The sequence below is a fragment of the Aureobasidium melanogenum genome (genome assembly GCF_000721775.1).
Source record: "Aureobasidium melanogenum CBS 110374 unplaced genomic scaffold scaffold_26, whole genome shotgun sequence".
In the NCBI taxonomy this organism is placed as follows: Eukaryota; Fungi; Ascomycota; class Dothideomycetes; order Dothideales; family Saccotheciaceae; genus Aureobasidium; species Aureobasidium melanogenum.
In genome coordinates, this window is record NW_024470078.1 from 28,683 (window position 1) to 56,589 (window position 27,907).

The 27,907-nt window shown below is 50.2% G+C and overlaps 12 protein-coding genes across 12 annotated transcripts; 6 read left to right on the forward strand and 6 right to left on the reverse strand.

Annotated features, from left to right (window-relative positions):
• Positions 1 to 59: 59 nt before the first annotated feature.
• On the reverse strand, positions 60 to 2,431 carry M437DRAFT_78310 (urea active transporter-like protein; the record flags this gene model as incomplete). Its single annotated transcript, XM_041026967.1, has 2 exons — positions 60 to 1,940; positions 2,240 to 2,431. 2 exons carry the CDS (start codon positions 2,429 to 2,431, stop codon positions 60 to 62), a joined length of 2,073 nt encoding a protein of 690 aa, XP_040876183.1.
• Positions 2,432 to 3,362: 931 nt separating this feature from the next.
• Positions 3,363 to 4,472, reverse strand: M437DRAFT_57218 (uncharacterized protein; the record flags this gene model as incomplete). The annotated part of the gene is made up of 2 exons (XM_041023182.1): positions 3,363 to 4,072; positions 4,112 to 4,472. The coding sequence occupies 2 exons, from the start codon at positions 4,470 to 4,472 to the stop codon at positions 3,363 to 3,365; spliced, it is 1,071 nt and encodes a 356-aa protein (XP_040876184.1).
• A 161-nt stretch (positions 4,473 to 4,633) lies between these two features.
• M437DRAFT_87780 (ESCRT-1 complex, Vps28 subunit) lies at positions 4,634 to 5,350 on the reverse strand (the record flags this gene model as incomplete). Its single annotated transcript, XM_041028709.1, has 1 exon — positions 4,634 to 5,350. One exon carries the CDS (start codon positions 5,348 to 5,350, stop codon positions 4,634 to 4,636), a length of 717 nt encoding a protein of 238 aa, XP_040876185.1.
• A 199-nt stretch (positions 5,351 to 5,549) lies between these two features.
• On the forward strand, positions 5,550 to 7,781 carry M437DRAFT_57442 (Noc2-domain-containing protein; the record flags this gene model as incomplete). Its single annotated transcript, XM_041023229.1, has 1 exon — positions 5,550 to 7,781. One exon carries the CDS (start codon positions 5,550 to 5,552, stop codon positions 7,779 to 7,781), a length of 2,232 nt encoding a protein of 743 aa, XP_040876186.1.
• A 370-nt stretch (positions 7,782 to 8,151) lies between these two features.
• M437DRAFT_69199 (uncharacterized protein) lies at positions 8,152 to 8,652 on the forward strand (the record flags this gene model as incomplete). Its single annotated transcript, XM_041025239.1, has 1 exon — positions 8,152 to 8,652. One exon carries the CDS (start codon positions 8,152 to 8,154, stop codon positions 8,650 to 8,652), a length of 501 nt encoding a protein of 166 aa, XP_040876187.1.
• A 976-nt stretch (positions 8,653 to 9,628) lies between these two features.
• M437DRAFT_87783 (alpha-galactosidase 1) lies at positions 9,629 to 11,091 on the reverse strand (the record flags this gene model as incomplete). The annotated part of the gene is made up of 3 exons (XM_041028710.1): positions 9,629 to 10,194; positions 10,246 to 10,933; positions 10,987 to 11,091. The coding sequence occupies 3 exons, from the start codon at positions 11,089 to 11,091 to the stop codon at positions 9,629 to 9,631; spliced, it is 1,359 nt and encodes a 452-aa protein (XP_040876188.1).
• A 1,746-nt stretch (positions 11,092 to 12,837) lies between these two features.
• On the forward strand, positions 12,838 to 13,014 carry M437DRAFT_34693 (uncharacterized protein; the record flags this gene model as incomplete). Its single annotated transcript, XM_041019285.1, has 1 exon — positions 12,838 to 13,014. A coding segment is annotated over one exon (177 nt), but the record flags the coding sequence as incomplete, so codon positions are not given.
• Positions 13,015 to 15,414: 2,400 nt separating this feature from the next.
• Positions 15,415 to 16,999, forward strand: M437DRAFT_10001 (ankyrin; the record flags this gene model as incomplete). Its single annotated transcript, XM_041018544.1, has 2 exons — positions 15,415 to 15,834; positions 16,919 to 16,999. Coding segments are annotated over 2 exons (501 nt in total), but the record flags the coding sequence as incomplete, so codon positions are not given.
• Positions 17,000 to 19,769: 2,770 nt separating this feature from the next.
• Positions 19,770 to 21,431, reverse strand: M437DRAFT_69202 (putative ribosome-associated complex subunit SSZ1; the record flags this gene model as incomplete). The annotated part of the gene is made up of 1 exon (XM_041025240.1): positions 19,770 to 21,431. One exon carries the CDS (start codon positions 21,429 to 21,431, stop codon positions 19,770 to 19,772), a length of 1,662 nt encoding a protein of 553 aa, XP_040876191.1.
• Positions 21,432 to 21,676: 245 nt separating this feature from the next.
• M437DRAFT_57454 (uncharacterized protein) lies at positions 21,677 to 22,402 on the forward strand (the record flags this gene model as incomplete). Its single annotated transcript, XM_041023231.1, has 1 exon — positions 21,677 to 22,402. One exon carries the CDS (start codon positions 21,677 to 21,679, stop codon positions 22,400 to 22,402), a length of 726 nt encoding a protein of 241 aa, XP_040876192.1.
• A 577-nt stretch (positions 22,403 to 22,979) lies between these two features.
• On the forward strand, positions 22,980 to 24,130 carry M437DRAFT_57359 (uncharacterized protein; the record flags this gene model as incomplete). The annotated part of the gene is made up of 3 exons (XM_041023213.1): positions 22,980 to 23,225; positions 23,297 to 23,368; positions 23,555 to 24,130. The coding sequence occupies 3 exons, from the start codon at positions 22,980 to 22,982 to the stop codon at positions 24,128 to 24,130; spliced, it is 894 nt and encodes a 297-aa protein (XP_040876193.1).
• A 576-nt stretch (positions 24,131 to 24,706) lies between these two features.
• M437DRAFT_57410 (RdRP-domain-containing protein) lies at positions 24,707 to 27,382 on the reverse strand (the record flags this gene model as incomplete). The annotated part of the gene is made up of 1 exon (XM_041023222.1): positions 24,707 to 27,382. A coding segment is annotated over one exon (2,676 nt), but the record flags the coding sequence as incomplete, so codon positions are not given.
• Between the last annotated feature and the right edge of the window lie 525 nt (positions 27,383 to 27,907).

Here is a 27,907-nt window from a genome sequence, read left to right on the forward strand (position 1 = left end):
CTCGTCGTGCCATGTAGTCTCTACTCATAATTTCTATTGCTGTTGATGGCAAACACAACCTAGTCAGAGTCTCTGATAGCAGCCTCGGCATCCCTCTCCTTCTTCTCTTCCATCTTCTCCTCCACCACTGCAGTCTCAGCAATAGTAGCTCTACCATGAGTAACCGGATGCTTCTTGCCCGTGGCATCCAAGTACATGCTCTTGAAAGTTCTGATGATAGTCTTGCGTCCCTCAAACACAGGGTAAATACCCACACAAGCCGCTGTAACAAACAACCAGATAATAGCAACCACAACCCATCCAGTAAAGAACTTCTTGGAGAAGATGTAACCGCTGCCATACATTGGCATAGGCCACAAGATCAGGAAACACAATGCCAGGCAGACGGTCAATGTGCGAGCAATCTTGGAAGCGCGGAGAAGGTGTTTTTGCTCTGCTTCTTCTGCTGCAAGGGATTGTGCTGTTTCGCCGTGGGCACCGCCGGGAAGTAGATCGGGGTCCATGTGAGCAGCAGCAGTGAGATCAGAATCATCAGGTCTTCTGATGTCTTTCATGGATTGCCAGTCATACTTTTCGGTGCGGAAGACGAGGGAGAGGATAGGGATTGTGACTACAGGTGTGAGCAGAGCTACTACGTTGCCGACAAGCATAGGGTAGTTTGAGCCTGTTGAAGCAACGGAGAGATTGCCGTATTGTGTCTTTGCCTGTACGAGCCAACCGATGAGGGCACATGCAAGGGCGATGATAGGAGAGAAGGTTGCTGCAGCCCAGCTCTGACCTGACCACAATAGAGTCAAAGCAGCAGGCAACACGCCGCCACCGATGATGCAGCCCATCATCAAGTAGATGTATCCCATGCCAATTCCAGCGTAGTAGAGACCAGTCGAGAAAGCGGCCATGATCAATGCGAAAACAGCGCAGCTGACGTGAGACATGTAAATGAGATTCTTGCCATGTGCCTTGGGGTTGATGTAAGTGTTGTAGATATCGTATGTCCAGATACTCGAGACAGCGATCAGTTCAGCAGACATAGCTGATGTGACAGCCATGAAGATAAGCACCAAGGTAGCAGCAGCACCTCCCTTGCCCAAAAGAGCAACTGCAGCGTTGGGCAGTACCAGGCCGGCTGTGACATCTTCAGGTGCCATGCGGAGAGGGTAGGTAGGGAAAACAGGGTTGTTCTCGAGAGCTAAGGCTGCAAGACCCATAGTAGTAGCACAAAGCCAGGGAATAGCAAACCACGTCAATCCACCCATGACATATCCAGGAAGAGCATGCACAGGCGAAGCAGCAATAGCCTTGTTCCAGTATCCGTTGTCAAGGTAGACAGTGCCAAAGTTGCCGACTAGATTGATGACGAAGAAGATTCCTCCCTCACGAGATTGCATGGTAAGATAACTTCCTTGCGCATTACCTGAAACGGGATGGCGTTTAGAAGCAGCCACAAGCGCGTCGTATACAGCGCTTGGGCTTCCAAGAATCTCGTTGGTTGAGTAAGCCGTAAAAGCAAACAAGAAGATGATGACCAAGATCACTACCGTGTGTACCCAGTCCGTGATGAAGGTAGCCTTGATACCACCGAACATGGTGTAGGCTACGACACCGACTGGAAGAAGGAAACACGCAGCCACAGGGTTCATGCCAGTAAGATCTTCGATAACAGCACTACCACCGGTCAAGAGCATAGCTGTAACCAGGATGTTGGTCATAAAACCAAAAACGATGAACACGCCATGAGTGATTCCACCATAGCGGGCACGAATAGCTTCCAGGAATGTATGAGCATTGGGGGCTCGACGCTTGAGTTCGATAGCCAGGGTTGCGAATAGAATGACTTGGACTGTTGCTCCTGAAGCATACCAGAAAGGTCCAGAGACACCGTAATCATAGGCCACAGCAGAAGACTGCAAAAGTGTTGCAGCCCAGGTCCAGGAACTGATCTGAATGAGGGTCTAATTAGCATATTTATTGAGAGTGAATGGTACAGAGAGCACTTGAGAAGCCACCCGGTGGCTTTCCAAACATGCCTTCCCATGTTAAGTCTGTAACATATACAGCTATAAAAAAGCACAACTGTATTGGGAAACAAAGACATGTCTAGTGAGAGCCGATAAGTCATCGCTTCTCAATGGACACTATCCTCTCTCCTAATACTATTGAGCATTTCTATAGGTATACGTAACATCGCTCAGCACGCGGGGAGGGAGGTGTGAGCAGTCTGTATCCTTCTCTTACTTACCACAGCAGCAGCCACAAGACCAGACTTGACACTTCTACCAGCAGTAGAAAAGACCTCACTGGTCTGCAATTCATTGTTGTATCTCCTGAGCGCCCAAGTAATGAACATCATACCAAGGGCGAAGAAAGCTCCAACCCCCAGTACGACTCCATAGCCCACGCCTTGAGAGAGAACTGCGATGCCAGACGGCATGGTGAATTATGATCCCAGTGTAATAACAAAAAGGAAATTGGTATGGGAAGAACAATGATGGAATCAAGAGGACAAAGAGGATCTTATAGGAAGATCAGCAAAGACAGCCGTTGACTGGCTATATCTCGAAGAAGATAGTCAAAGCTACTCAGGTACCCCAAGAGATAGTAAGCCTCCGCGGCAAGAAAGGTGATGCCAGCCATTTTTTATATGTGGATCCGTTGTGCAGGGTTTCTATCTCACATGGCAAAAGTCGGAAGCACGGTTGGGGTAAGTATTCCCGGTCTGCTGGACACTGTCACAGTTATGCTGCAGAGACGCACGATACTCTCATGGAGGATCCGATTTTCCTAGAGAGAATCCTACCCAAGGCTGTCTCCATGGTCAGACTTGTTTCTAAGTCTCAACTATGCATCTCGACACTCCTAAATGCCTTTGTACCTTAGCATGGGAGAGAAATTAGTCGCAAGATTGTATCAATTCTGCACATGAAGGATGGAGGGGCAAGTGATCGACATGGACGAGCGTTGTGGTGGAGGTCGTTGATAAGGAAGCAATCTGGGGTTAGGGATCGGGATGCTTGTCGCTGATTGGCTCTGACAAACGCCCAACACTCTTTCCTTATCAGCGTCGAGTTCGCGCGTTCTCTATCATCCACCGAACAGCGTTCGTCCGGCAGAATTTTGCTCGATCGTTTCGTGTAATTTTATCCCTGTATTTTCGTCTTGGCAGAGAAAGAAGCGTTGGATAGCGCATTCTTTGACAGATTGTGGGGTGCCTATTACTCGATGCGATTGTCTTTTCAGCACCCCGCGCGGCGCCGCCGACATGTCCTATCTATTCTTTCTCTTTGCAGAAGTTGAAGCCGATACTGTTGGGCTATCAAGTGTGCTTACCGTCCAATGACTCGTCCCGAAGTCGGAGCATGTTCCTACGCGTTCTTCCATTTCCACATGCCCAACCAGCACTCGACTTCACTCAGCTCCTCGCCTTGTCCATCACTCCAGTCATCGTAGCCAGTCTCTGTCTGCTCATGACATAGTTCCAAGCCAATGCTAATCATGCGATCTTTGAGGTCGGCGCGCTCTTCCGCGTAAGCCTCACGGATAGGTATCTGGATCAAGACGCGAGCATCGGGAACATGACTAAGGTGGCAGTTGATTGTTTGAACTAACCACCCAGGGTGTTCCTTGGAGTAGATAGGGTCGGCGGCAACAATGAGAGGATATGTTGAGCTTTCTTCCTCGGCGACGAGAGGTCGACTTGACTCGTTTGTCTTTTCGGGGTATATGATCTTCTCCGGCACTGTCCAATCAAGCATAGCAGCACGGGCGGATCCGTTTCTGGAATTGATGATGTCTTCATTCGAGGTGATGTTTCGTTCAAGATTCGGTACGATCTCGGGCAGGTCAGTCAAGAGTACGTCTGCTCCTAGCACAGCTGCTGCGGCAATACCGACAAGACCTGTACCAGCGCCTAGTTCCAGGATTGTTGCATTTTCATCCTTGTCAAAGATCAGGGGAATGCGATCGCGAAGAGCATGCCAGTTCCGTGCAAAGACAAATGAGGAGGCCCATGTTTTGAGGCCAAGGTTATCCTCAGTCAGCGCAGGTTCGTGGATGCTGACTTGGATGGTCGTGTCTTGTTCATGCGAGCTGGTAATGACTGGCTTCATGGTACTTGAGTTGTTGGTAGGCTCAGCAGCCAGAGGTATGGAGAACGAACGACTGATAGCACCCATGCCAGTACGACCAGAACGCTCGCTTAGGCGCAGTGAAGCAGAATCCCAAATCTTCTCTTTCTCTACGTCATCTTCAATCCAGTGTAACGGGCTCGAGACAATTCGTGTAAGGTATTGCGGAAGGCCATTCGGTCGCACTTTAGGCTTGGTTTGGGTAGCTGCCTTGTCCCATGATTGGGGTTCCAGGCTGAGCAGAGATAGGGTATCTAATAATTGTTGCGACGAAGGCTTAGTGTAAATTTGTGGAAGGTCCAGTACTAGAGCAGTATTAGAAGAGGCCAATTGACGGTACCGGAACATGTCTCACCGTCGAGGACTTCCTCATCCTCATCTGACTGCCGTGACGCATGATTGTTGTTGATATCAGACATTTTGAGTGGTCGTGAGAGTGACGCTTTCTGGACAATTCTGGAGAAGGCGCGGAGACGCACAGATCAGCCGAAGAATAGCCATATCTAGCATTACTCGAGGGTCGCTTTGAAACCGTCATATGCCAGATTCATGTCGAACTGGAAATCGCGAGCTTCTTCATCTGTGAGTTCTTGAGCAGCGCGCATGCTGTTGAGTTTGATAAGCCACTGTACTATCTTGGCCTTGTTCTCGAAATCCTGATCGGTGACTTTGTTGACGGCTTGGATGACTTCAACGAGGATAGGATGAAGAGTATCTTTGGAGAGCATATTCATCTTGATGGCATCAAACAGAGTGATGAAGTTCTCGGAAGCTGACACGATATGAGTGGCATTGGCACCGGCTCCACCACTTGAAGGAGCACCAGGGGCACGTGAGGGAGCCTCTACAGTAGCAGGCAGACCAATCTTCAGACGATCAGTAGCACGAGTCACCTCGAGGTTCCATTCCAGCTTGAAAGAGTCGAGGCTTCCAAAGGCTCTGGCAACCGAATCATCAGCCAAGTTGGACTTGTACTGCTTCAGCAAACGGCTGCATGTGTCGGTGTAATCTGTCTCGGAGATAGAGTCCTTCAGAAAAGCTCTTTCCAGTGCCTCTAGAGTAACAATAATGCTGTAGATCTCAGCCAGCGACTCGTAAAGGTCGCGTTCGGCAGTGTTGTTGGCAAGTTTGAGCTCTTCATCAACGTTGATGGTGGCCGAGAGGGTTGAGTTAGGGGTATAACTATACGGAGTCGGAGCATATGCCAACTGCCGTCCGGCGTACATGATGGCGATGTGTATGTTGCAAGAAAGTGTTATGTCTTTGGTTTAGCAGGCGATGATGCGGGAAAGAGCGATGGACGGTCCGACATGTGAATGGTGTGGTCTGTGCTCAAGTCGGCTTCTCCGCAGAATTGTCTGTCTCAATCTGATTTTCCTTGCCGTATCCAAACTTTTTTTCCATCACCACAAAACACCGCATATCATGGCGCAAACAAAAGCCACGAAGAAGTTCGAGAAGAACCATCTCAAGGACACAATCAAGCGCCGCAAGGACTTTGCCAAAATCAAGCAGCGCCATCAACTCAACGCAAAGAGAAAGGCAAAGAGAGCCCAGGACAATGAAGTTTCCACTCCACCACCCGAGGACACCAAGGCTCCCACCAAGGATGGAAAGCAGGATTTCGAGAGCATGAACGTCGACGATTTCTTCCAGGGAGGCTTCGATGTGCCCGAGCTACCAGCAAAGAGCGACAAGTCACTCAAGAGGAAACGCGCCGCAAAGACCGACGACAACGAACCCCAACCAACACCCGCCGCCGATGACGACGCATCAGATTCTGACTCCGAAGTCGACGACCCGGAAGCCTTCCAAGCACAACTCGATGCCCTCGCCGCAAAAGACCCCGAGTTCCACAAGTACATGCAAGAGAACGAGCCCGAGGCTTTGAACTTCGAGGACGCAGACCTGGGCGAGATTGACGAGCTGAGCGGTGATGACGAGGATGAGAGGCCGTCAAAGAAGCAAAAGGGAGAAGGCAACGAGGTGACCAAGCAAATGATCGCAAAGTGGCAGAAGGCCATGACAACACAACACTCTCTACGCGCTACCAAAGAGGTCGTTCTCGCCTTCCGTGCTGCGGCCCACGTTTCAGACGAGGAGGACAAGGTCTTCAAGTACTCCATCTCAGACCCGCAAGCCTACCACGAGCTGTTGGTTGTTGCGCTCAAGCACCTGCCCGAGGTACTCGCACACCATCTGCCCGTCAAAGAGAAGGCTGGCGGCAAAGTCACCTTCTCAACCGACTCGAAGAAATTCCGCAACCTCAGCCCGCTGCTCAAGTCGCATCTTACTTCGGTCCTGCATTTGCTCGCCCATCTGTCCGACCCCAACACCATTCGCATGACCCTCACCAACGTCCTTCCTCTCCTTCCCTACGTTCTGTCATTCAAGAAGATCATTCGTGATCTGACAAAGGCCGTCACTGGAGTCTGGTCCGAGTCTTCGAGTACAGAGGCCACCCGCATCGCAGCCTTCCTTGTTCTTAGAAGATTGGTCGTCATTGGTGATGCTGGTATCAGGGAAGCCGTTCTCAAGACCTCATACCAGGGTCTGATCAAGGGCAGCCGCAACACCACCATTCACACTATCCAAGGCATCAACCTCATGAAGAACTCGGCTGCCGAGCTTTGGGGTATTGATTCGACAATTGGCTACACAACTGGCTTCACCTTCATCCGTCAACTGGCTATCCACCTCCGCGGCAGCATCACCAACAAGTCAAAGGACTCATACAAGACTGTCTACAACTGGCAATACGTTCACTCTCTTGATTTCTGGTCGCGTGTCGTAGCATCGCACTGTCAGTCGCTCGCTGAAGCAGAGAAGGGCGCTGCTTCTCCTCTGCGTCCTCTCATCTACCCCATTGTACAAGTCACTCTTGGTGCCATGCGCCTCATTCCTACAAGCACATACTTCCCCCTCCGTTTCCACCTCATTCGCAGTCTTCTCCGCATCTCCCTTTCTACCGGAACCTACATTTCCCTTGGATCCGCTCTTTACGAGGTGCTGAACTCCGCCGAGATGCGCAAGCCCCCGAAGGCCTCAACACTCAAGCCTCTCGACTTCTCAGTGGCTTTCAGAGCACCAAAGACTTACCTTCGCACACGTGTCTACCAGGACGGTGTCGGCGAGCAAGTCGTCGAGCTCCTGTCAGAGTTCTTTGTTCTCTGGGCCAAATCTGTCGCCTTCCCTGAGCTCGCGCTACCTCTCGTCGTTCTATTGAAACGCTGGCTGAAGGAGACCGGCAAGAACTCAAAGACACCGAACAACAACGCAAAGCTCACATCGCAAATGATTTTGCTGGTTCAAAAGGTCGATGCCAACATTCGCTTTGTCGAGGAGAAGAGAGCCAAGGTCGACTTTGCACCCAACAACCGCAGCGAGGTGGAGAACTTCCTGAAGGAGACTGAATGGCAAAAGACACCGCTGGGAGCATTTGTCGTTGGTCAAAGAAAGATCAGAGAGGAGAAGCAAAAGCTGATGGAGGAGGCAAGAAAGGAGGATGAGAAGAAGAGAGAAGAAGAGAAGGCCGAGAGAATGGCCAAGGATGGTGAAGACTTTGATGATGAGGATGAGGCCAGTGGAGATGAAGATGAGTCCGAGGATGAAGAGATGGAAGTTGATGGTGTCAGTGATGAGGAGGACAGCGAGTAGAGGTCTCCTGAAAAGTTGATTTGCATCACAACCGGCGTCTTCTTTGGTTTGGTCTTGCAGAGATATCAAATATCCATTCTGATCTTTTTTTGTTACCCAATACTGCTACACATCCCTGTTCGATCGCTCTGGTAGTTCATTGCTGCTCACATGTTCCATCAGATATTCCTTCCTCTGTAACAACGCGCGTAGTTGATCCTTCCGCGGAACATATTCATCTTCCCTCCAACCTTAACGCTTTCGCACGTAACCCCGGGAATAAGGATCCAACCTTTCATCCCTTACCTTTGATATTCATCTTGCCATTACTTGCTCCAACGACACCCCATACATTTCTACAACCCACCTTCTCTCAAAACAATCCTCCAGAATGTCCAAGTCGCATTCCATAGAAGAGATTGAAATGCAAAATCCCAACGCAACGACCATTCCAAAACGACCAATAACCGCAGCAATTCTCAGCTGTCTGCTCATCTACTTCGATATCTGGTTTCCCTCCTACGTCGATAAGTGGACCAACAATGACTATTTTTGGCTCTTGACTGCCAACTGTGGTCTCGCTCTCACAATCTGTGGAATCTACCTGTCCTGGGACTTTGGCGAGGAGGGCGACGACGAAAAGGCAAAAGTTGACTCGACACGAGCAATCATTGCTACTATACTGGCTTTCCTGATTGATACGTTTGGTCTTTGGGCTTTGACTTGGGATGTGAGATGGAATATTGGGGCTTGGGTTTGTTTGGTGTGTGTTATGGTTGGGTTGGTTGTAGGTGTCTGCGCAGGACAAGCATTGATGAGGCAAGCGAATACATCAGCTGCTGCGAGGGAGATGAGTGAGAAGAAGAAGTGCGGTGTCCAGTTCTGGTTTTAGTTGTAATTGTTCGCATTAATTCCTCCCAAAGACATGTATCTGTATACCTCCTTCCTTTCTCGTCCTAGCGTAAACCTTCTTCCTTCGAGACCTAAATGTCGAACCATCAAAACGGTCCAGACAACCTCGCTTTCCTCCATATCACTCACGAGTCACAACCACCACCAAGTACTCGCAACTGATCAAAACAACCCACAAATTTCCTCTCACCAACAAAGAGCAACAACAATGTCGTCCTCACAACCACAACCCCTCACCCTCCGCCAAAAACTCGCCAACAACGATTTCGGCCTTCCAATCTTTCTCATTCTTTTGCTGATTGCCTTTAACAAATGGATTTCTTCCTACGACGAGTTGGAGTTTGCGCTTAAAGCTTGGTTGTGGATTACCAATATTGGTGCTGTCATGGTGATTGTGGGGATGATGGGGGCGAGGGTGGAAAAGGCTAGGGCTGGGAAGCAGGTGATCGGAGTGGAGGGGGTAGATGGGGTGAAGCAAGGGTGAGGGAATGGAGATGGGGTTGGTGTTGCTATGGGCAGAGGAAGGATGGACCTTGGGTGTGGATGATTGGTCGTTGGTCTTGCGATCAAATGTGCAAGAATGGAGGGAAGCAGTGATGAAATCATGGTGCGCTGGAGAAGGGCCTGGAGCGCGTTCTCAGATCAAGTCTACTTCCTCTTCATAAGTAACGAACAGACTCATTATTATATTGAACCGAAGGAGCTGGAAGCGGAGCGAAAGCGACTTGATTGGGACCAATCGACCGACATCTAAGGGCGCAATCAAGGTCTCGCGAAGAGGAGACGATGCACTACGGGAGAGGAAACGGCTCTCACCCTACATCTTGGAATCGGACTCTCTCAACTTCGCCAACTATCATTGGAACAATTTCAAGGAAGCATCCAACACAAGAAACAAGTTGCTTTCTTTAAATCACATTACCTCAAGTTTCTTTTTATATCTGTCTGTATCAAACTCAGCACGAATGCTCGAAAAGCAGCACGGCAGTATCATGAGGAGCGACATCCACAGTAACGCTCTTCTCCTTGCACCCAAGATCAGTGCTGTTCCAGACATCCAAAACCTGATAGCATCCTCCTGCATTAAGCTCCGGAATTTCGCTGTAATCAGCGGTCATCGAGACCGTGTCATTCAAAGGATTGAACAAAGCCACCATCGTGCCATTTGACGATGCTCCAGACCAATATTGGGCTGGGAATGAAGAATTATAGGTCCAATCTGGATTGATGCCCCATTTGTACGGCGCGGCCGGCTTGCCATAAACCGGGTCTTGGTTGAAAGCAAGTAGTGCCTTGTTTTGCAAGACACCGATATTGTGGCTGCTGAGCTTTGTCACGTCGGTACCAATGAGCAGGGGCGACTTCATCATGGCCCAAAGCGAAAAGTGCGAGCGGACTTCTGCGTCGGTGAGGTTGCCGTTTCCGACTTCGAGCATGTCTGCATCGTTGTGGCCGTAGAAGTTACCGTAGTCGGACAAGAATGAGTTCTGGTTCAAAATTTCCAGGATGCGGCTCCATGAAGCTGTACTCGAATCAGTCGATTACTCTATGGCGTATAGGGTTTTTCACTTACGGTTGATGTCGTTCGACATACGCCATGATTGACCCGTACCATTTCCCCAAGTCCATGGCAGATCAACACCCCACTCGCACAGACTGTACAAGATAGTCCTGTTCTGCGCCAACAAGGCATTGCCCATAATGCGGAACCTCAGCGCAGTGTACTTGGCCGTATAGTTGATACCATCAACAGGCCATCCATCTGCGCAAATAGGGATCGGACGATCATACGAGTAGTGGTGTACAGGTGGAGTGCTGTTGGAACAAGTACCATTGATGATGCCGGTAGGAGAAAAACTTGGGTCTGGCTCGCATGACAAACAGTCGTCGTACCACTCTTCTGGCGGAAAGCAGTTGTCATACTTGAGGTAGTCAACACCCCATGAAGCGAATGTCTCTGCATCAATGTTCTCATAGCCGATCGAGCCAGAGTAGTGGCCGCATGTCATGGTGCCTGCGCTCGAGTAGATACCGAATTTAAAGCCCAAGTCATGTACCTTGTCCGCAGTGCCTTTGATGCCCTCAGGAAATTTCGTGAAGTTGGGCAACAGCTGATGTGTTACAGCGTCTCTTCCCGACATCTGAGACCAGCAGTCATCAGAGTTGACATACTCATACCCGGCGGCTTGGAAGCCCAAGTCTTTCATGGCATTGGCTGCTTGCAGAATGCGAGCCTCGTCAATGTCGCAGCCATAGGCATTCTAACAAGGACGTCAACGCCTCATTGTAAAAGTGATCTCTGTGGCAAGCTTACCCATGAGTTCCATCCTAAAGCTGGCAGTTTTCCAATACCGCCAGGTAGCTGAAGACTCAGGACTGCTGGGAGCGCAGTCAAAGCAAGTACCATCAATTGCGACATGATGAGGATAGAGATCTAGCTTATGATAGAAAGCCAATGCTCGAGCAGAGAGGAGACGGAACCAATTTATACTTCACCTTGCCTACCAAGTCCACACTAGCAAGGCAGGTCGATCAGCTATTGTACCGAATGCAACCCCCATGATCTCTCCAAGGCAACCCCGCCTTGCTGTATACGAGATTTTCTTGTCGGCTAAAATGGCAGCAAGCATTTTTTTGAAGGACGATCTTCTTTGATCGATGCATGACGTGTGTCCAAGGTGCGGAGTGCATGAAGGAAGGAGGTGGAGGTGGAGATGTGAACCGCGGAGCGAGGCTCAGAAGTTGATGGTGACCGATGTCAACAGAAGGGGTCATACACGCTGGATCGCTCCTTCGGATGACCTTCCTATGGCCACACTTTTACATTTCGAACAGCATATTTGCATTTTCAAAACTAGTGACTTCAACTCCATATTACCGTAAGTTTGGCTATACAACACTTCTCAGATCAAAGATATTGCCACGGAAATACCTTAGACAAAGCAATCTCTCAGTGAGACGAACATACACGCCTGAATAGTTTTGCGCATTTTTGTAGCCTTTTTCCATAGCTACTGGAAGATGTGCACAAGATACTGGAACACAATGACAGAGTTCTAGCACGAACACTCATCGATGAAAGAAGTAACATGATGCCAGACATACAGAATAAGATGAATCAGAATGTCCCCCAATGCTTTCAGCCACAATATGTTTGTCCCGTGCATGGTATGTCTTCAATGACGAATCATCGGATCGCTTCTTACAGCTTAGCAGCCACATCCTGTCAGGCAGACAGCCGAAACAGAAAAAGCGGTTTTTATTGCCTTGTTTTCTGTAGACTCGACTATCGGAGCAGCTACCGACACAAAAGTAGAGCTGAATCTGCGACTGTCAGCAGGCTGGAAACAAAGTGACAAGCTGATTCGGGTTCGTCTTAGAAGCCTCAAAGCGAATCGTAAGATGCATGAGACCTCCAGCTTATCAAGCCTTGAATGATCCTGCAAGCCAGGTGCATGAGAACAAGGCTGAGCTGATATGGGCGGGCTGGCTTGCGAAGAGGGGGTGATAGGGAGGTGATATTCTCACCTTACCTTTGCTTTCTTTTCCCTCTTTGTTACCACAAACCAGGCTCTCATCATCATATCTGAAGCACAAGAAGAAGCAATAGAAAGAATGGATCCTCCACCACCCTACCAAGCAATCGCGCCTGGTGCTAATATCCTGCACATTCCCATACCTCAAAGAGCAGGCGATGTGTACAACAAGGGATCTTCTCGCCCATCGACTCCCTCTCCCTTGTTAGATCCGAAGAGATCAATGCACCGCTTTCTCTCCCATAACCTATGGCAAGATGCTGTGGAAAGATTGCCCGAAAAAGAAAAGAAATCACTTGAGATCTCAAGATCCAACACAACCATTGATGGCGTCTTAGTAGGAGTGAGAAACAGTGAAGATAAAGTGAACAAAAACTCATTCAAAATCAGGACAAAAAAGGGCGAAGTGCCGCTGAGACATTATTTCAATAAGTTGACCAAATTCTTAATACAATTCAGGGAGATTGGCGATACCCTAGTTCAGTATGATCCAGGTCATGCTGCATTGCCCTGGGCGGGTGTAAGGTTGTTGTTGAATGTGAGTATATCAATTTCCATCTTTCACAGGCTCGAAATTCTGACGGAAAGAGCATTAGATTGCGACAAACGACAGCATGAGCTTTCAAGGCATGGCTGAAGGTATCGAATTGGTGTCTGCAATGATCACCAGATACGCCGTAGTCGAGAGCTTGTACTTGCTCGAAGAGTCTTCCCTGAAAGCTCAACTCACAGATCGCATAACAAAGCTATACGTCTCCATCCTGAGATATCTGAGTATCGCAAAAACTTACTACGACAAAAGTACATGGGGTAAGTGGAAAACAAGGCAACTGCGAGTGGCGAAATGTGCTGATTATTGGTGAAGAACGAGTTGGTGGAAGCGCCTTCAAATCTCCGCATGACTTGATCGAGGTGCCTATCGCAGATTTTAGGGCCGGCCACGGCGAGGTTGATGAGATTCTCAAGATCATTGACGCTGAAAGTATGACGACTAAATCTGCTATGGCAAAGTAGAACACATGACTGATGAAGCTGCAGAGAAGAAAGATTCCGATCGAAAGCTTAGCGAGATCCAGGAGACTGCGGAGTCGACACGAGATGGTGAGAGAAGTCCCGTGGTCGGATCAAGTATATCCGCTGACCAATACCCAAGAGCTCGAAAGACTGCGTCAACTTTCTCGTGACATGATGAAGAAACTTGAACCTATAGACGAACTGACTGCGGAAATCAGCGAGATGAGAAATGAGAGATTACGTACGTGTCAGCACACTTTCCATGCACGAAAGCTCACTCTTTGCAGGAGAGGAGATATCCCAAAAATTCCAGTGGATGTCGACAGTTCCTGTGCAGAGTCATCATAAAAAGCGAAAGAAGACGTATTAGAGGGTACAGGAATGTGGCTAATGGAACGCCATCACTACATTGACTGGAAGCAATCGTCAAAGTCATGTGCCATTTTACTCTGTGGCTCACTTGGCTGCGGAAAAACGAAGCTGATGTCAGTATGTGTCATCTTCAGATGTTGTTGAAGCTGACGCAAAACAGGTCAGTCATCATTGAGAATCTTCTGGATGAACGAAAGACAAACTTCGATGGGCCAAAGATGGCCTACTTTTATTGCAACGGTTCGGAGCAGCAACGTACTAAGACACAAGAGATCCTCGGATCGATAGCAAGACAGCTTTCGTTCACCGGCGTAGATAAATTACCAGAGCCAGCGTTCCTCGAGGCGTACAACGCTCAAAAGAAGGATGCCGATGAGAAAAATGCCGACCAGCCCGACCACCTCAGCGTAAAGGCTCTGACTGATTTGATCCCGAAGCTCGTAGGTGACCGCACGGCAATGATTCTGATTGATGCTTTGGATGAATGCGCAGAAAGGTTAGATCTTCTCAAGTCGATCAAAACAATCATGGAGAAGGCATCTGTGAAAGTCATCATCTCTGGCCGTAGTGAGGTCTGCCAGGATATGCCAAAGGATGAGTTTCCGGTCCATATTGGTATCGGGCAGGGCGACAACAAAGACGACATCCGTAAATATGTCACCTCGGAGGTCAATCGAGTTATTTCTGACAAGCGACTGCTTAGAGGCAAGGTGAGCGATGAATTAAAGGAGACTATAATCCAGAAGTTGAATGATTCTGCACAAGGAATGTAAGTCCGTGTTCAAGTTTAATGTAGCCGCGGAGACACAGTGATCATGTGGAAGAGCACATTTGTGGAACACGGGGCCTATCGGATCCAAGTCAAGCTCCATTCGAGTGCCAAAGGAGGCTCTCGTAGGATGTTTTGGTGATCTGCGCAGTCCCTGGGTGTTGCCAAATGTACTCCACCTTTGGTCTAGAGTGTGTCGAATGCAGCACTCCCTAAGATCAACACAATTCAAGAACTTTGCTGACTCGACCAGGTTCCTATGGGTCAAGCTTCAGCTTCAGACTTTGTGCGACGAGGGCATCAAGCGAGAAAAAGATGTTCGAATTGAGCTTGAGAAGAACCCTACAGAAATTGGCCAGCTATACGAAAGCATATTTGAGCGTATCATACGTTCCGGACCGAGCAGCAGAGAGATCGCAGAATCCGTGCTTCGATGGCTCTTGGTCGCTAGGCGTCCACTCACAATTGGCGCCATTCTGAAGCTGTGGCCGATGCTGGAGATGAGCTGATGAAAGATGATGTGTTGGAATTTTGCCGAAATTTGGTGATCGCCGACGAGGAGAGTGAGATTGACACGTTAAGATTCGCCCACTTGTCTGTTCAGGAGTTCCTCGAGAAAAAGGAAGGATATGATGAAGACTCCCTACACACGTTCGCCGCATCAAGATGTCTAGAGGAATTTTCGTCATCTCGACGAAAGTCATGGGATGAGGAGACTCGCCCTGATCCCAATGCGAACAGCTTCTACGCTTACTCAGTTGTCAACTGGGTATACCACTCTCTCAAAGTCAAAACTCGCAGTGATGATCTTTGCGAAAAATTGGAGTCATTCTTAAGAGACGACGATGCATTTGGCAACTGGAAACATGACGCATTGGAAAGCACCGAGCGACAAGAGTATTTCTCGTCAGTGACCGACTTCGAGAATCCATGTCTGAACGGACATAAGCCGACACAGACATTTGTGATAGCAAAGCTTGGCCTGATAGATGCATTCGAAGAGCACTCAGGTCTCGACTGGAACTATAATAACATCAAAGGCGAAGCACCGATACACGTAGCTGCATTTGCGGATAATCTCGAGATTGTCAAGAGGCTTATTGGTGAGAAAGAGGTGGACGTCAATCATCAGGCTGATACCACATTTGGCCCACTCTTGGCTGCGTGCGTAAATGGACACAAAGAGGTCGTGGAATACTTACTCTCGCTGGATGGTGTTGAAGTAAATTGTCGAAGTGACTTCGGCAAGACGCCTCTGATTGCCGCAGCCAAAGCTGGCAATCATGATCTATGTCGACTACTCCTGGAAAAAGGAGGTGCTCTTGTGAACTTCAAAGCACTGGACGACGATACTGCGTTGATCATCGCAGCAGAACACGGGCATCTGTCGACCGCACAGGCTCTCTTAAGAAAGGGGGCAGACCCGAATATCATCGGTGATTACGAGCGCACTGCGCTGCTTTCAGCCGCAGTGTGTCGAGACGGTCAGTTTCAAGAGATTATCCAGCTTTTACTCCGTGCAGAAGCAAATGTTGATGCTCAGGACTTCGATGGAAAGACTGCTCTCCACATGGCAGCACAAGCTGGCGATCTCAGTTTGGTACGACTGCTCATCTCAAAGAAGGCAAAGATCAATGTCAAAAACAACGAAGGCAGGTCGGCCTTAGACTTCGCTTGTCGAGAAAACCACTTGAAGGTAATCGAGTACATTTTGAAGAACGGTGGAATATGTGAACCAGACGCCACGGGAAGGACAGAACTCCATGAGATTATCGGAGGAGACGGAAAGTGTGATGCTAGCACCATCAAGCTGTTTGTCTCGAAAGGCGTCAAAGTCAATGCGACAGACAACGATGGTATCAGTAAGTTTCTCATTCGTTACCTTCTTGCAAAGCTTGCTTATACCGTGATCAGGTGCTCTTCATCTTGCTACCAAACGAGGTGATCAAGCCATTCTACAAGCTCTAGTCGATGCTGGGGCGGGGATTGATATCAAAAGTGCTGCTGGTCAGACACTTCTCCACGAAGCAGCCATCAGAGGATCCGTCGATGTTGTGCGAAATGTTCTAGAATACGGCGTGGATATTGAAGCAAGAAACAACGACAACATGACATTTCTGGCGGTGGCGTGTGCTGAACGAGAAGGATCGGATGATGTGGTGAGACTGCTTTTGGCTGCAGGGGCTGACATCTCAGTTGTCGACCGGTGGGGCTGGACACCCTTGCATGAGCTTGCCGACAGATCGAGAACAGCAGCGGCCAAACTGCTGTTGGAAACAGGTAAGGCTGATCTCACGCTACGTACACAACAAGGATACGCCGTACTCGATAATGCCGCTTCCGAGGGAGACTATGAGCTCGTACGAGAATTGCTAAGACGCGGAGCATCAGCTCAGTCGGTACCGGGCAGCGAATCAGCTCTGCATTGCGCGGTCCGAGCGGAGAAAGACGACAACTTATATGCGGTAGCGGAACTTTTATTGGACGAAGGTTGTGATGTCAACGGGAAGAACCACAATGGTTGCACGCCTCTGCATACGTATCTGTCCAACAAGCGAGGCAAAGAGAACGTCGTAAGGTTGTTCTTGTCTCGTGGTGCCGATATCAACATACAGGATAACACTGGCAATACTGTTTTGAACTGCCTCGCGCAATGTCCAGAAGCATCCGAGGCAATGTCAGAACTGCTTCTCGAGAACGAAGCAGATGTGAGTCTTGCTGATCTTGACGGCATGACTCCACTGCATAAACTGGCAGAAAGTGGTTTCGCAACACTCTGCCGCATACTTCTCAAAGCAAATGCAGATCCGCTGGCTAAGGACAAGCACAATCGACAGCCTATCCAGTATGCTGCGAGGACGAATGAGGCAACAATCAGAGCATTGTTGGATTTTGATGCAGATGTCAACGTTACTGGATCAGATTGGCCCAGCCCGATCGTGTACGCATCCTCCGAGGCGAACCTGCAAGTATTGAGGCTCTTGCTTGATGGCGGAGCCGACGCAAAGAGTGAAGATCCTGGGAACCCTGGTTGGACTGCTTTTCATGCTGCGTGCAAGCGCAGCAATCCTGACCCGGCATTTGCAGAGTTGCTCATCGCACATGGAGCTGATGTAAATGCTGTCACGAAAATCTCCAAAACAACGCCTTTACACAATGCCATCAGCAGTGCTGCAGTTGTGGAGTTGCTCTTGAACGAAGGAGCTTCTGTCGACCCTCAAGACTCAGACGGCAATACCCCGTTGATACTTGCTTGTCTGGATCGAAAAAACACCCGGGTCGTCAAGCTTCTTGTGACAGCAGGTGCGGACTCAATGATCAAGGACAACATTGGGGCTACAAGTCTCCATTACAGCTGTCTCTCAGATGAAATCGCACCTGTTGTAATTCAAAGTGGTAACTGCAACGACTTTGACGTCGAGAATAAATATGGTTATGCGCCTTTGGCCTTTGCTGCCTTGTTTGCGCGTACCCAAGCCGTCAGATGCCTCCTGCAGACTGGCAAAGTCAAGGTTCACCAGGATGGATCAAGAAAAAAGACGACCGCTTGTATGCTTGCGGCTCACAGCGGCAGCACAGAGATCATCAGGTTGTTAATCGAACACGATGAGAGCGTCGTTTTGGCAACGGAGAAGCTCAACAACACAGCATTACACTATGCTTGTCGCGGCGGCCATCTGAGTGTAGTCAAACTGTTGCTAGAGACCAACCATACCAACATCGAGGCAGTCAACAGATGGAACGAAACTGCTTTCGCCGAGGCAGCCGCGGGCGGAAATTCTGATATAGTTGCTTTCATGTTGCAACGCGATGATGTCAATCCGCTTCACATCTCTCGGCGCAATTATACCCCATTATTGCGGGCAGCTTGGACGAGTAAGCAAGATCTGATAGAGATGCTCATGGCTGTTGAGGGCACGGATCCGAGGCATATGTCAGCGGGCAGCCGGACGCTTTTCACGATAGCAGCTTCAGTCGGCCTTGAAGGCCTTTGTCGCAGTTTAATTGAGCAAGGAATTGCGAATGGCACCTCGCCTGTCTCTGAGGGCGGATTTGCTCCGTTACACCATGCCACAGAATCCAACAAGGCTGGGGTAATTGAGCTTGTACTCGGACAGACTGGCGTGGACAAGAACATCTGTTCGGATCATGGCTTCACACCATTGTGGTTTGCTGTGAGAGGCGAGAACGCAAAGTCAGTCATGACGCTGTTAGCACACCAAGTCGACATAGATAGATCCGACAACCGAGCAAGGACACCGCTGCTTGTAGCAGCTCAAAAGAGTAACGAGGAGATCGTGAGGATGCTATTGGATGCGAGAGCAAGGGCGCAGCTAGACGAAGCGCTTGAGATCGCGCTGTTGAACAGGGACGAAGAGATAGTGCGGATACTTCGGGAAGCTGGGGCAGTCGAGCATGATGAGGGCCTCGGTCTTGAAAAACTCATGGCAGAGTCATCATATCAAACTCCGATGGACCAAGAGATGCAAGCGACAGTTGGTGTCGAGAACACCGAGGAGATTTGATGAAACATACTGCTGTACTGAGCAGACGGAGGCTGAGCACGAATGCGACAGGCGTGGATCGAGGCTCCTTGTGAACGTATCATCACCCTTTAATGATTACGATGTATGTGTCTTTCGGAAAATCAAAGTTCAGGAGTTCAAGGCCGGTGAAAGAGCAAATGACTTAAAGACGTATGAAGAAAGGAAGGAAGGGAGCAAGACGCGTTGACGTCACCCACTTCCTTCTCGCTGAGCGTACAACCTTGTCACTTTTCTATGCACAAGTACCAACGATACCAAATGACCCTCTTCAGGAGACGAAGGAGTGAGGAACGGAAGTGCATCCTTTCATTCGATAGATAAAGAAGGCTAATCATCAGTTAAAATTGTTACTTTTGACCTCTGACAATGTTGATGAATGGGCGAAACACCAAATGCTGCCCTGGCAAATTTCACTGAGAGCTCAAGAACCCTTTCCAGGAATTAAAGGACTCCACCCTCCACATTTTGTCAGAGGCAGAACTTGAGTCAGATAGGTTACGAGCGGGAAACCTCAAGTCAAATGAAGTGGAAAAAAACACAAATGCGCTATGCTTTGATTGTGTTGTAGAAATTCTCTTTCTTCTATTCATTGCTTTTGTAGACGAAAATTGGGAAAAACTCCAAGAGACATGGCCCTTCTAGAAAACACAAAAAGCAGAACCAGAAATACACCATTACGTTTCGTCTATGCAAAACAGAACCGTTCGAAAAAATTCATGGGGGCGGCGGCGGGCTGAGGTGGAGAGGTTGGTACACTGATCGGAGAAGCAGTGGGCGGAGTGTGAAGAGCGTCTGTGGGAGTGGCAGGACGGCTCTTGGGAGGCGTAAGAGGAGGCGAGATCAAGGGGAGATGAACTATTCATGCGCTGGCCTCAATGGTACCGCGGACACCGGTCTTGGAACCGACCTCGCGGGCAATGACCTGGACTGAAAGGTCGGCGTTGACGTTGATCTGGACCTCGACCTTGCTGCCCTTCTTGACGTCCTTGACAGCGGCCTCGGCAATAACATCACCGGCCTTCCAGATCTTCTCGCGGATCTCCTCAGGCTCATCGTCGCTGTCATCGTCAGAGTCCTCGTCGTCGCCGTTGGCCTCCTTGGGAGCGGGCTCCTCCTTGGTAACCTTAATCTCGCTGACACCCTCGCAGAGCTTGACAAGGACATCACCCTCGGCAGCGTTGAATTGGGCAGTGCGGCGGACGGGAACAGCGGTGTTGGCGTCGATCAAAGTAACGAACTCATCGCCAACAAGAACACCAATGGCCTTGGCAAGGTGAGGGGCGACAGTGACGGCGGGGTGGGTGCTCTGCTCAACATCCTCCTTCTCGAACTCGCTGATCAAGCTGGCCTGGATGGCGGCACCACGGACGGTTAGCTCGCTGGGGTTGACGGCAGCGGGGTTGGTAGAGGGAGCGGTGACGGTGGCATCGGCGAAGATGGACTTGAGGTTGCTGGCGATCTTGGGGGTGTGCGAAGAACCTCCGGAAAGGAGAATCTCGTTGATATCGAGGTTGTCAAGACCAGCCTTTTCCACAGCAGACTCGATCAGGCGGTTGAAGGAGCCGAAGACCTTGCCGGCGAGAAGCTCGTATCTGGTGCGGTTGATGGTCAAGCTGAAGTCGATACCGTCGGCGAGCGACTCAATGCTGAAGGCAGCGGAGGCACCGAGAGACAAGCTCTTCTTGACGGCCTCAGCCTCGAGCTTCAGCTTGGCGAGCGAGCGCTCGTTGGTACGGGGGTCGGTCTTGTTCTTCTTCATGAACTCCTTGGCGGCGTAGTCAATCAAGGCTTGGTCGAGCTGAGCACCACCAAGCTCGTAGTCGTGGGCAGTGGCCAAGACGGTGTACATACCACCGCGCGAGGCAACAACAGCAATGTCGGTACGGGTACCACCAATGTCGGCAACAACGACGTTCTTGTCCTGGGTCGAGTTCTCGTTGATCTTGGCGTCGTGGGCAAGGAGAGCAGCAACGGGCTCGGAGATGAATTGGATAACCTCAAGACCGGCATCGGTGGCGGCCTTGTTCAGGGCGTCCTTCTGAGCATCGGCGAAGTCTGAGGGAATGGTGATGATGGCAGCGTTGACCTTCTTGCCCATGTAGTCGGAAGCGGAGGAAGCGAGACGGCGCAGGTGACGGACGGTGATCTCGTGGATTGTGCGGGTGTTTTGCTCATCGGCCTCGGTGTCCTTGATCTGGAAAGCAATGGTGTTCTCGGCATCGACGGGGTGGGCAGAGGCGTGGCAGTTGGTAGGGTCTATCGACTTGAAGTCCTTTCCGAGGAAGTCTCTGAAGTATGCGACGGTGTTCTTGGGGTTGCGGACGAGTTGCGACTTGGCCTCGGTACCCTGGAACTCCTCACCATCGACGTAGGAGAGGACGGTGGGGATCTGACGGTCACCAAGCTCGTTGGCGATAACCTCGACCTTGGCCTCGCCTGAGGTGTAGGCGATGGAGCTGTATGAGTTACCAAAGGAGATACCAATGGCAACCTTGGGGGCGGTCTCGCCTTCGGAGCTCATTTTGAATGTGATGGGTGGGTGAAGCGGCTGAAAAGACTGGAGTGGGAGATTGTCGCAAACAGGAATAGAAGGAAAGGGCGACAGGACAAGGGTGGATTGGGTGCTTGATCTTTTGGATGGGACTTTGCGCTCCAGACTTTCTTGACCTCGAACAAATTTCCTGCCGAGGTTGTCCCGTTGCTGCGCTGCCTTTATCCAGATCAGCCCTTCGTCATCGCCGTGAATTTCAGAAAACCAATCCAATCATGTCGTCGACCGTCATTGTCCTGCCTGGCCAGGAGCTGTCGCCAGATCAGCTGCCTTCTCAAAACACTACTCGCACATTGACTCTTGGTCCCGGTCTACGACACATTCCACCAGTCACGATCGTCGCAACTCAAGCTGGAGAACTATGCACCGATTCAAAGAAGAATGCCATCTGGATTGAGAACCTTGGAGGCCGCTATCTCCCTCACACCGGCGACCTTGTTGTCGCCATGGTCCAACGCTCCTCCACCGACATGTATCACTGCACTCTGACGCCGCATACTCCCTCTGTCCTGCTCGGTCAGCTCGCTTTCGAAGGCGCTACCAAGAAGACACGACCCCAGCTCAACTCCGGAGCTCTTGTATACGCTCGTGTATCCAAGGCAGACAAGTGGAGCGATGTCGAGATCGAATGCGTCAATCCTGCTACTGGAAAGTCGGACGGTCTTGGTCCGCTCAAGGGTGGCATGCTGTTTGATGTCTCGCCAGCATTTGCCCGTCGCTTGATGATGGGTGCTGGAAAGGGTGGTGTTAGCCTGCTTGAAGAGATTGGTGAGAAGGTCAGGTTCGAGGTCGCTGTTGGCAGAAATGGAAAAGTCTGGGTCGACAGCTCATCCATCGCAGAGACTGTCGCTATTGGAAGATGCTTGACCGAAACGGATGAGAAGGATTTGGACCTTCAGGCACAGAAGAAGCTTGTCAACAAGTTGGTCAAGACTGTCTGAGCCTGGAATATCGAGTGAGAAGAAGACATCATAAACCGCCTGCATTCTGCCACCAGCAGCTTCGCATACAGTACAGCTTTTCATCTGCTACAGAGATGGTTCCTCAAGCAAGCATAGCAGAAGGAAGCTTTTCGAGCTGCATGAGAAGAAGAGCCCATCTTCGACATGGGATATACTCGAGCTTCAGAGGAATCAATCCAGATCACTCTCATGTAGCATGCCTCTGCCTGAGCATCAGACAGCCTTCGGGCAACTGCTTCAGACCCGGTCCACCAAGCTGAAGAAGTGGCGATCAGACTTAAAGGGCCAAGATGCAGAAGAGGACAACAGAGCTATTACAAATAGCAGACAAATAGACATCGAAACACCCATGCCGTCCATAATTAATCCAATTGCTGTATTCATCTGTCTGTGAAATATATTGCCAAGAATCACAAGCCAAACTCGAAGCTTCAGAAAAAAAGTCGGCGCCCACGTCACCGTTCCAACCCCACCACAGCACTCGAAAAGTCACTGCCCGCGAACATCATAACCATACAGACATCGCCGTCTTCCTTCTGGAATAGTCTTAGTAACAATGAGCACACGCAACCGCACCCCGCCACTCTTAGAACCCTACCTCCGTCTCCCCACCCCCGGATCCCAACTCCTCCTCACCGGCGTCCTCGACTCCTCTCCCCAATGGCTGGTCACCCGCTTGCTACGAAGCGCATTTACTCCCACAGAAGACTCCCAACCCTCAGAAGAGCAGGATGTAACCGTAGTCTTGGTGTCTTGGATGCGCGACTTTGAATTCTGGAGAAGCGAGGCTAGAAGAGGCGCTGTAAGACACCCAGATTCAAACGAAGAGGAATGGAAAAGAGGAAGGAATACTGATATAAGGGATTGAAATAGGGTATCGATCTGGCTCGTCTGGCTCAACAGGATAAATTTGTTTTTGTGGATGGGCTGACGCATTTGTTTCCTGTCGCGACGTCGAATACAACGACTGCAACTGCGCCAGCGACAACAGCTCCTGCAGCACAAAGAACACTACCTATGAGAAACACTCCTGCATCGCCATTGCCGAGTCGAGGCGGTCCTCTGCCATCTAGAGGTCCCATACCTTCTCGTGGTCCACCAGCTGCCACTCCTCCGCAACCACAACCACAGGCACCCCAACAACAAACACAACCCCCTCCGACCCAACCCTCAAAAACAGTCCACCTCAAAGACTCTTCAATCTCCTCAACCCACTCATCTCTAACCTCTCTCCTCACCACCCTCTCTTCTTCCCACCCGTCTCGTAGAATCCATCTAATCCTCGACGCACCAACCCTCCTTCTCTCAACTTCCTCTTCCCCGTCCGCATCTGCCCTTTCTTCTTTACTCTTATCCCTGCGCTCGTTGGTGTCAACAACAACCTTGGTGCTCGAAGCCGATTTCCCCTTCCTTGCCGCCGCACTCCCAGATCTGCAACATAAAGCCACACCGCTGGAAGCTGCTCATGCGGCGTTTGTGGTTCAGCAGGCGCATATCAGTACTTGGGTGTTGAGTTTGCGACCGCTGGATACAGGGAAAGCTAGGGATGTTAGTGGTGTGATTAGGGTGAGTAGAGGAGGAGCTTGGGATGATGATGTGGAGGATGAGGTGAAAGAGCAAGAGAGGAAGGAATTGGAGGCGTTGTATTTTGTGCAGAATGATGGGGGTGTCAGGGTGTTTGAGAGGGGTGAGGCTAGTGTTGGGTGAGAGATTTGAGGGGGAAAAGAGACTGGGATTATTTTATGAGTCTACAACTGCTGCAAGTGGCTACGATGTCATGGCCATCAAACGATCGAAGGCATCCTCGACCTCCTCTGCCTCTTCGTCTTTCGTCGTTCCCTCTTGCACGACGTCTTTCTCCTTGGTTTCCTTTTCTCTCTCTGGCGCTTCTTCCAAGGCTTCTTCCTCTTCGGACTCTCCGGGTGTGAATGCCTCCTCTACACTTTCTTCCTCCACAGCTTGCGCGTTTTCAGATTCATTCTCTGAAACCACTTCCTTCACGACTTCCTTCATTACTTCACCGTCCTGAGCCATCTTCTGTTCAGAGTGTTCTGTTTCGACCGCCTGCAATGTCACCTCTCTGATGTCGTCAATCTCTGTGACATCGAAAGCTGTCTTTCCCACGCGGTCACCCACAGCATTTTCAGGCTTCCATTCCGCAAGAGGCTCGAGCTTGATACTATGAAGCTCCGTCTTGTAACTGGACTTGACGACTGGCGCTCTACGCCTGATTCCACCTTTAGATGCAAACTCAGCCTGTAATGCTGAAGGCCCGGACTGCATGGTGGCAATCTTTCCCAGTTCTCTGCTGAAGAGCCAGGGGTATGTGATCAGAGGAGCGCCTCTTGTGTCTTCGTCTATCGACACCAACTTGCTCTCTTTCCATCGCGTTACCTCTTGTGCTGTGACGGCGTACATGGCAGCCACGAAAGGCGCGAGGATGCCAAACGCCTTTTCGGAGATTGAGTAACCAGGGTCGGCAAGACCGAGGTACTCTCTGACCTGGCTTTGGTAGTCTGCCTTGATGGTGCTCATAAGGTTTCCGAGGTCTTCTGCCAACGTGAACCAGCCTTGCTCTCTGTTGTGATCCATGACGAAGGCTGTCCAGACCTCAAACTCGGTCTTGATGTTGTGCTGAACCATGATGCGATGCAACTGCTGATCGTACCCGAGCTTAAACTCTCTTGCCTTCTCTAGATGAGACTCACTCAGGGTGTAAGCATCGAGGACGCGTCTATCGAACGGTTGCTCCAGCTGAGGGACGAACGGCTGGGGCTGCACCATATCAAACAGCACTCCGATAACTTGTTCGGATATACGCTGCTTTGCTTTGGGCTTCCATGGCATCCAATGGGGATATTTTTTGGGCCAGTGATCTTCAGCCATGATGGCAGGAACGCCAGTCTTGTTGAAATCGACTGCCTTGGAGTGAAGTTGAGCCAACTCCTTACAGGTGTAATGCGCCACTCCTCCATCTGATCCATATTCATCAGCCAGGACACGGTGACTGGTGGCAATAGAACCAAGATTGTCGTTCTTGATATAGTCGATGAAGAACTTGAAAAATTGTTCGTCCTGCACAGGTCCAGCACACATGACAGGTGTTGGCGGATCATAGTTCATGGGTTCACAGTTCCTCTGATCAACTGGCGGAAGCAAGTCATCATCCCACATGACAAGATAATCGTCACCATCAAGATCACCGCCAGAGCACATATTGGCAAGCGGTCGTTCTCCTTGCTGCGGAAGGACAACAACATTCTTGAGATGCTTCAGAGCTTCGCATTGAACAGCTCTGACAACACGAATATCACCAGGATGCAAGGACGGGTTGCGAGCGAGTAAGCATATACCTTGCGCAGTCTTCCATTCGCCCTCCTTCTCACCTGGCACCTGAATGAATATCTCAGGAAGCTCGCCCGAATCCATTCGGAGTGTGTTTGTCTCATCGACACATCCAAGTACAAATGCACCCTTCTCTATGAATAGCTTGGCCTTTTCCTTGAGATGTTTCAAATTCCAGGTACGCCAAAGCTGAAGGAGAATTTGGCACATAGGCTCATTGGCGTCCATGAATCCATCGAGTATCATTCCCGACATGGTCAGAGTGATGTGATTGAAGTCGACGTTCTTCTGAAGCATTTCTAAAGCTATAGCTTCGTCGTTCATTGCCAGGTCAATATCATGCAGTTCTTTCGCCATCTTGTCGACAAAGACCTGCTTTGGCACCCCTCGAGAAGTGAGAACAAGGATCAGCTGCTGGTTGAGAGTTGACGAAGAGAATTTCGAAGGTTTGATGATCTCGAGCTTGTCATTACCTGCTGCGTCGAATTTACGCTGACTGGGTCTGACGTGGACGGTGTTTCCTTTCAAGGCAGGATCCACCACCAGGACCCCTTTGAAACCACGCATACGGAATTGGAACGCAGATGGATGTTCATCGGTACCAGAAGCGGCGTACAGCTCGTTGGCTACCATTTGAGCAATGAACTTGGAAATCTTACCCACACCATCGGTGAAGCAATAGCCATTCCTCTCGATATCCTTAATTAGCGTAGCTTTGACATTCCCGAAGCCCGTAGAAGCTCTGGTGGTCGAGAAACATTGGCCAATGCGAGCCATGCACTTCGCGACGATATTGATACTGGAAAAGTCTCCAAGCGACATTCGGATGCTACGGGCAGTCTTCTCTTCACTGTAGGGCGCGAAGAAGTAGGCACCTCTCTCACGGAATTGCGAGTTACCACACGCAAGCCAGTCGTAATGGCGGCCGGCGATGTCGATGCCATGACGGAGGCAACGCTCGATACGAGCCCACACCTCGTGCTGGTTCTCATATTTCGCCACTGGCATGAGACGTCCGAAAGGATCTTCATCTTCGAACTTGACGCGCAGAAAATTATCGACGCAATAGAGATAATCCCTGACGACACGGTTTGATACCTCTACGGTTGGTGTCTTGACGTAGAAAGTCGTAGGGGTGATGACGGCTGTCCTCATCAAGACACAGCCTTTGGGGATTCGACGCTTTCGTGGGTATCTCAGTTCGTAAGTGTCGAAGATCTCCATGGGATTGAAGAATGTTCGCCTTGAATCCGCCACATTTTCGAGGAGGATGAAAGCTGGTGAGACGACTGAGGGGTTGCTGGGATCGCGAACAAAGTCTCTATCCAAGGCACTAAGCTTGGACAGAAATTCTCGGCTCATAGTGTACTCGAGAATTTTGTTGTTGGAAATACATACCTCAAGTTGATAGCGGATGCTTTGGCTAAGATGCATCATCTCATCTTGCATCTCATGGAGATCTGATTCGTAAGAAGCCTGGTGTGGGTCGAGTAGGTCCCAGACGACTGGATCCTCTCGCGCAACGGTGTCAAACTCAGCAGGATCGCACTCTTGTACAGCCGCGTTGTGAGCCTCTAACACCTCGACGATTGTGTTGTAAGCAAATTCGTCCATCTCGGGAGAGAACCTCAACTTCCATGTCAGCCAGCGACCTGTGTCGACCACTGGAGTGGGAGGTACAAATGCGACCGGACTGAGCTCACGCTCATCAGGATTGAGATCGATATCGGTGACGCGGCGCCAGCCTCTAGGCCATTCGAAATATTTGCGAGCTCCAGGCTGGGTTTGGTGAACCTCCTCAAGAAGGTCGCGCCCAATACTCTGCCACCACTTCGGAGGGAACTGGGAAGTGATAACCATCTCTTTCCGGCCATCAGAGGTTCGAATCTGCTTGATACCAAGAGGAGAGCTGAGAGGAAGTTCAGCGCTGTACCAGGGGGCCTCAGGCTCAGTGGATAGGAAGAAGCGAAAGTTGAGCGAATGCCTGGTCTCGGAATGCAGGTCAAGCATGAGGACAGCTGGATGATCCACTGCACCAGAGACTGTATGCATGACCATCATGTGGTGCTCATCAGTCATCACACCAAACTCAACCCGATCGACTGGAACTGTGGTTTTTTCTTGTATGGTTCTTGCAGA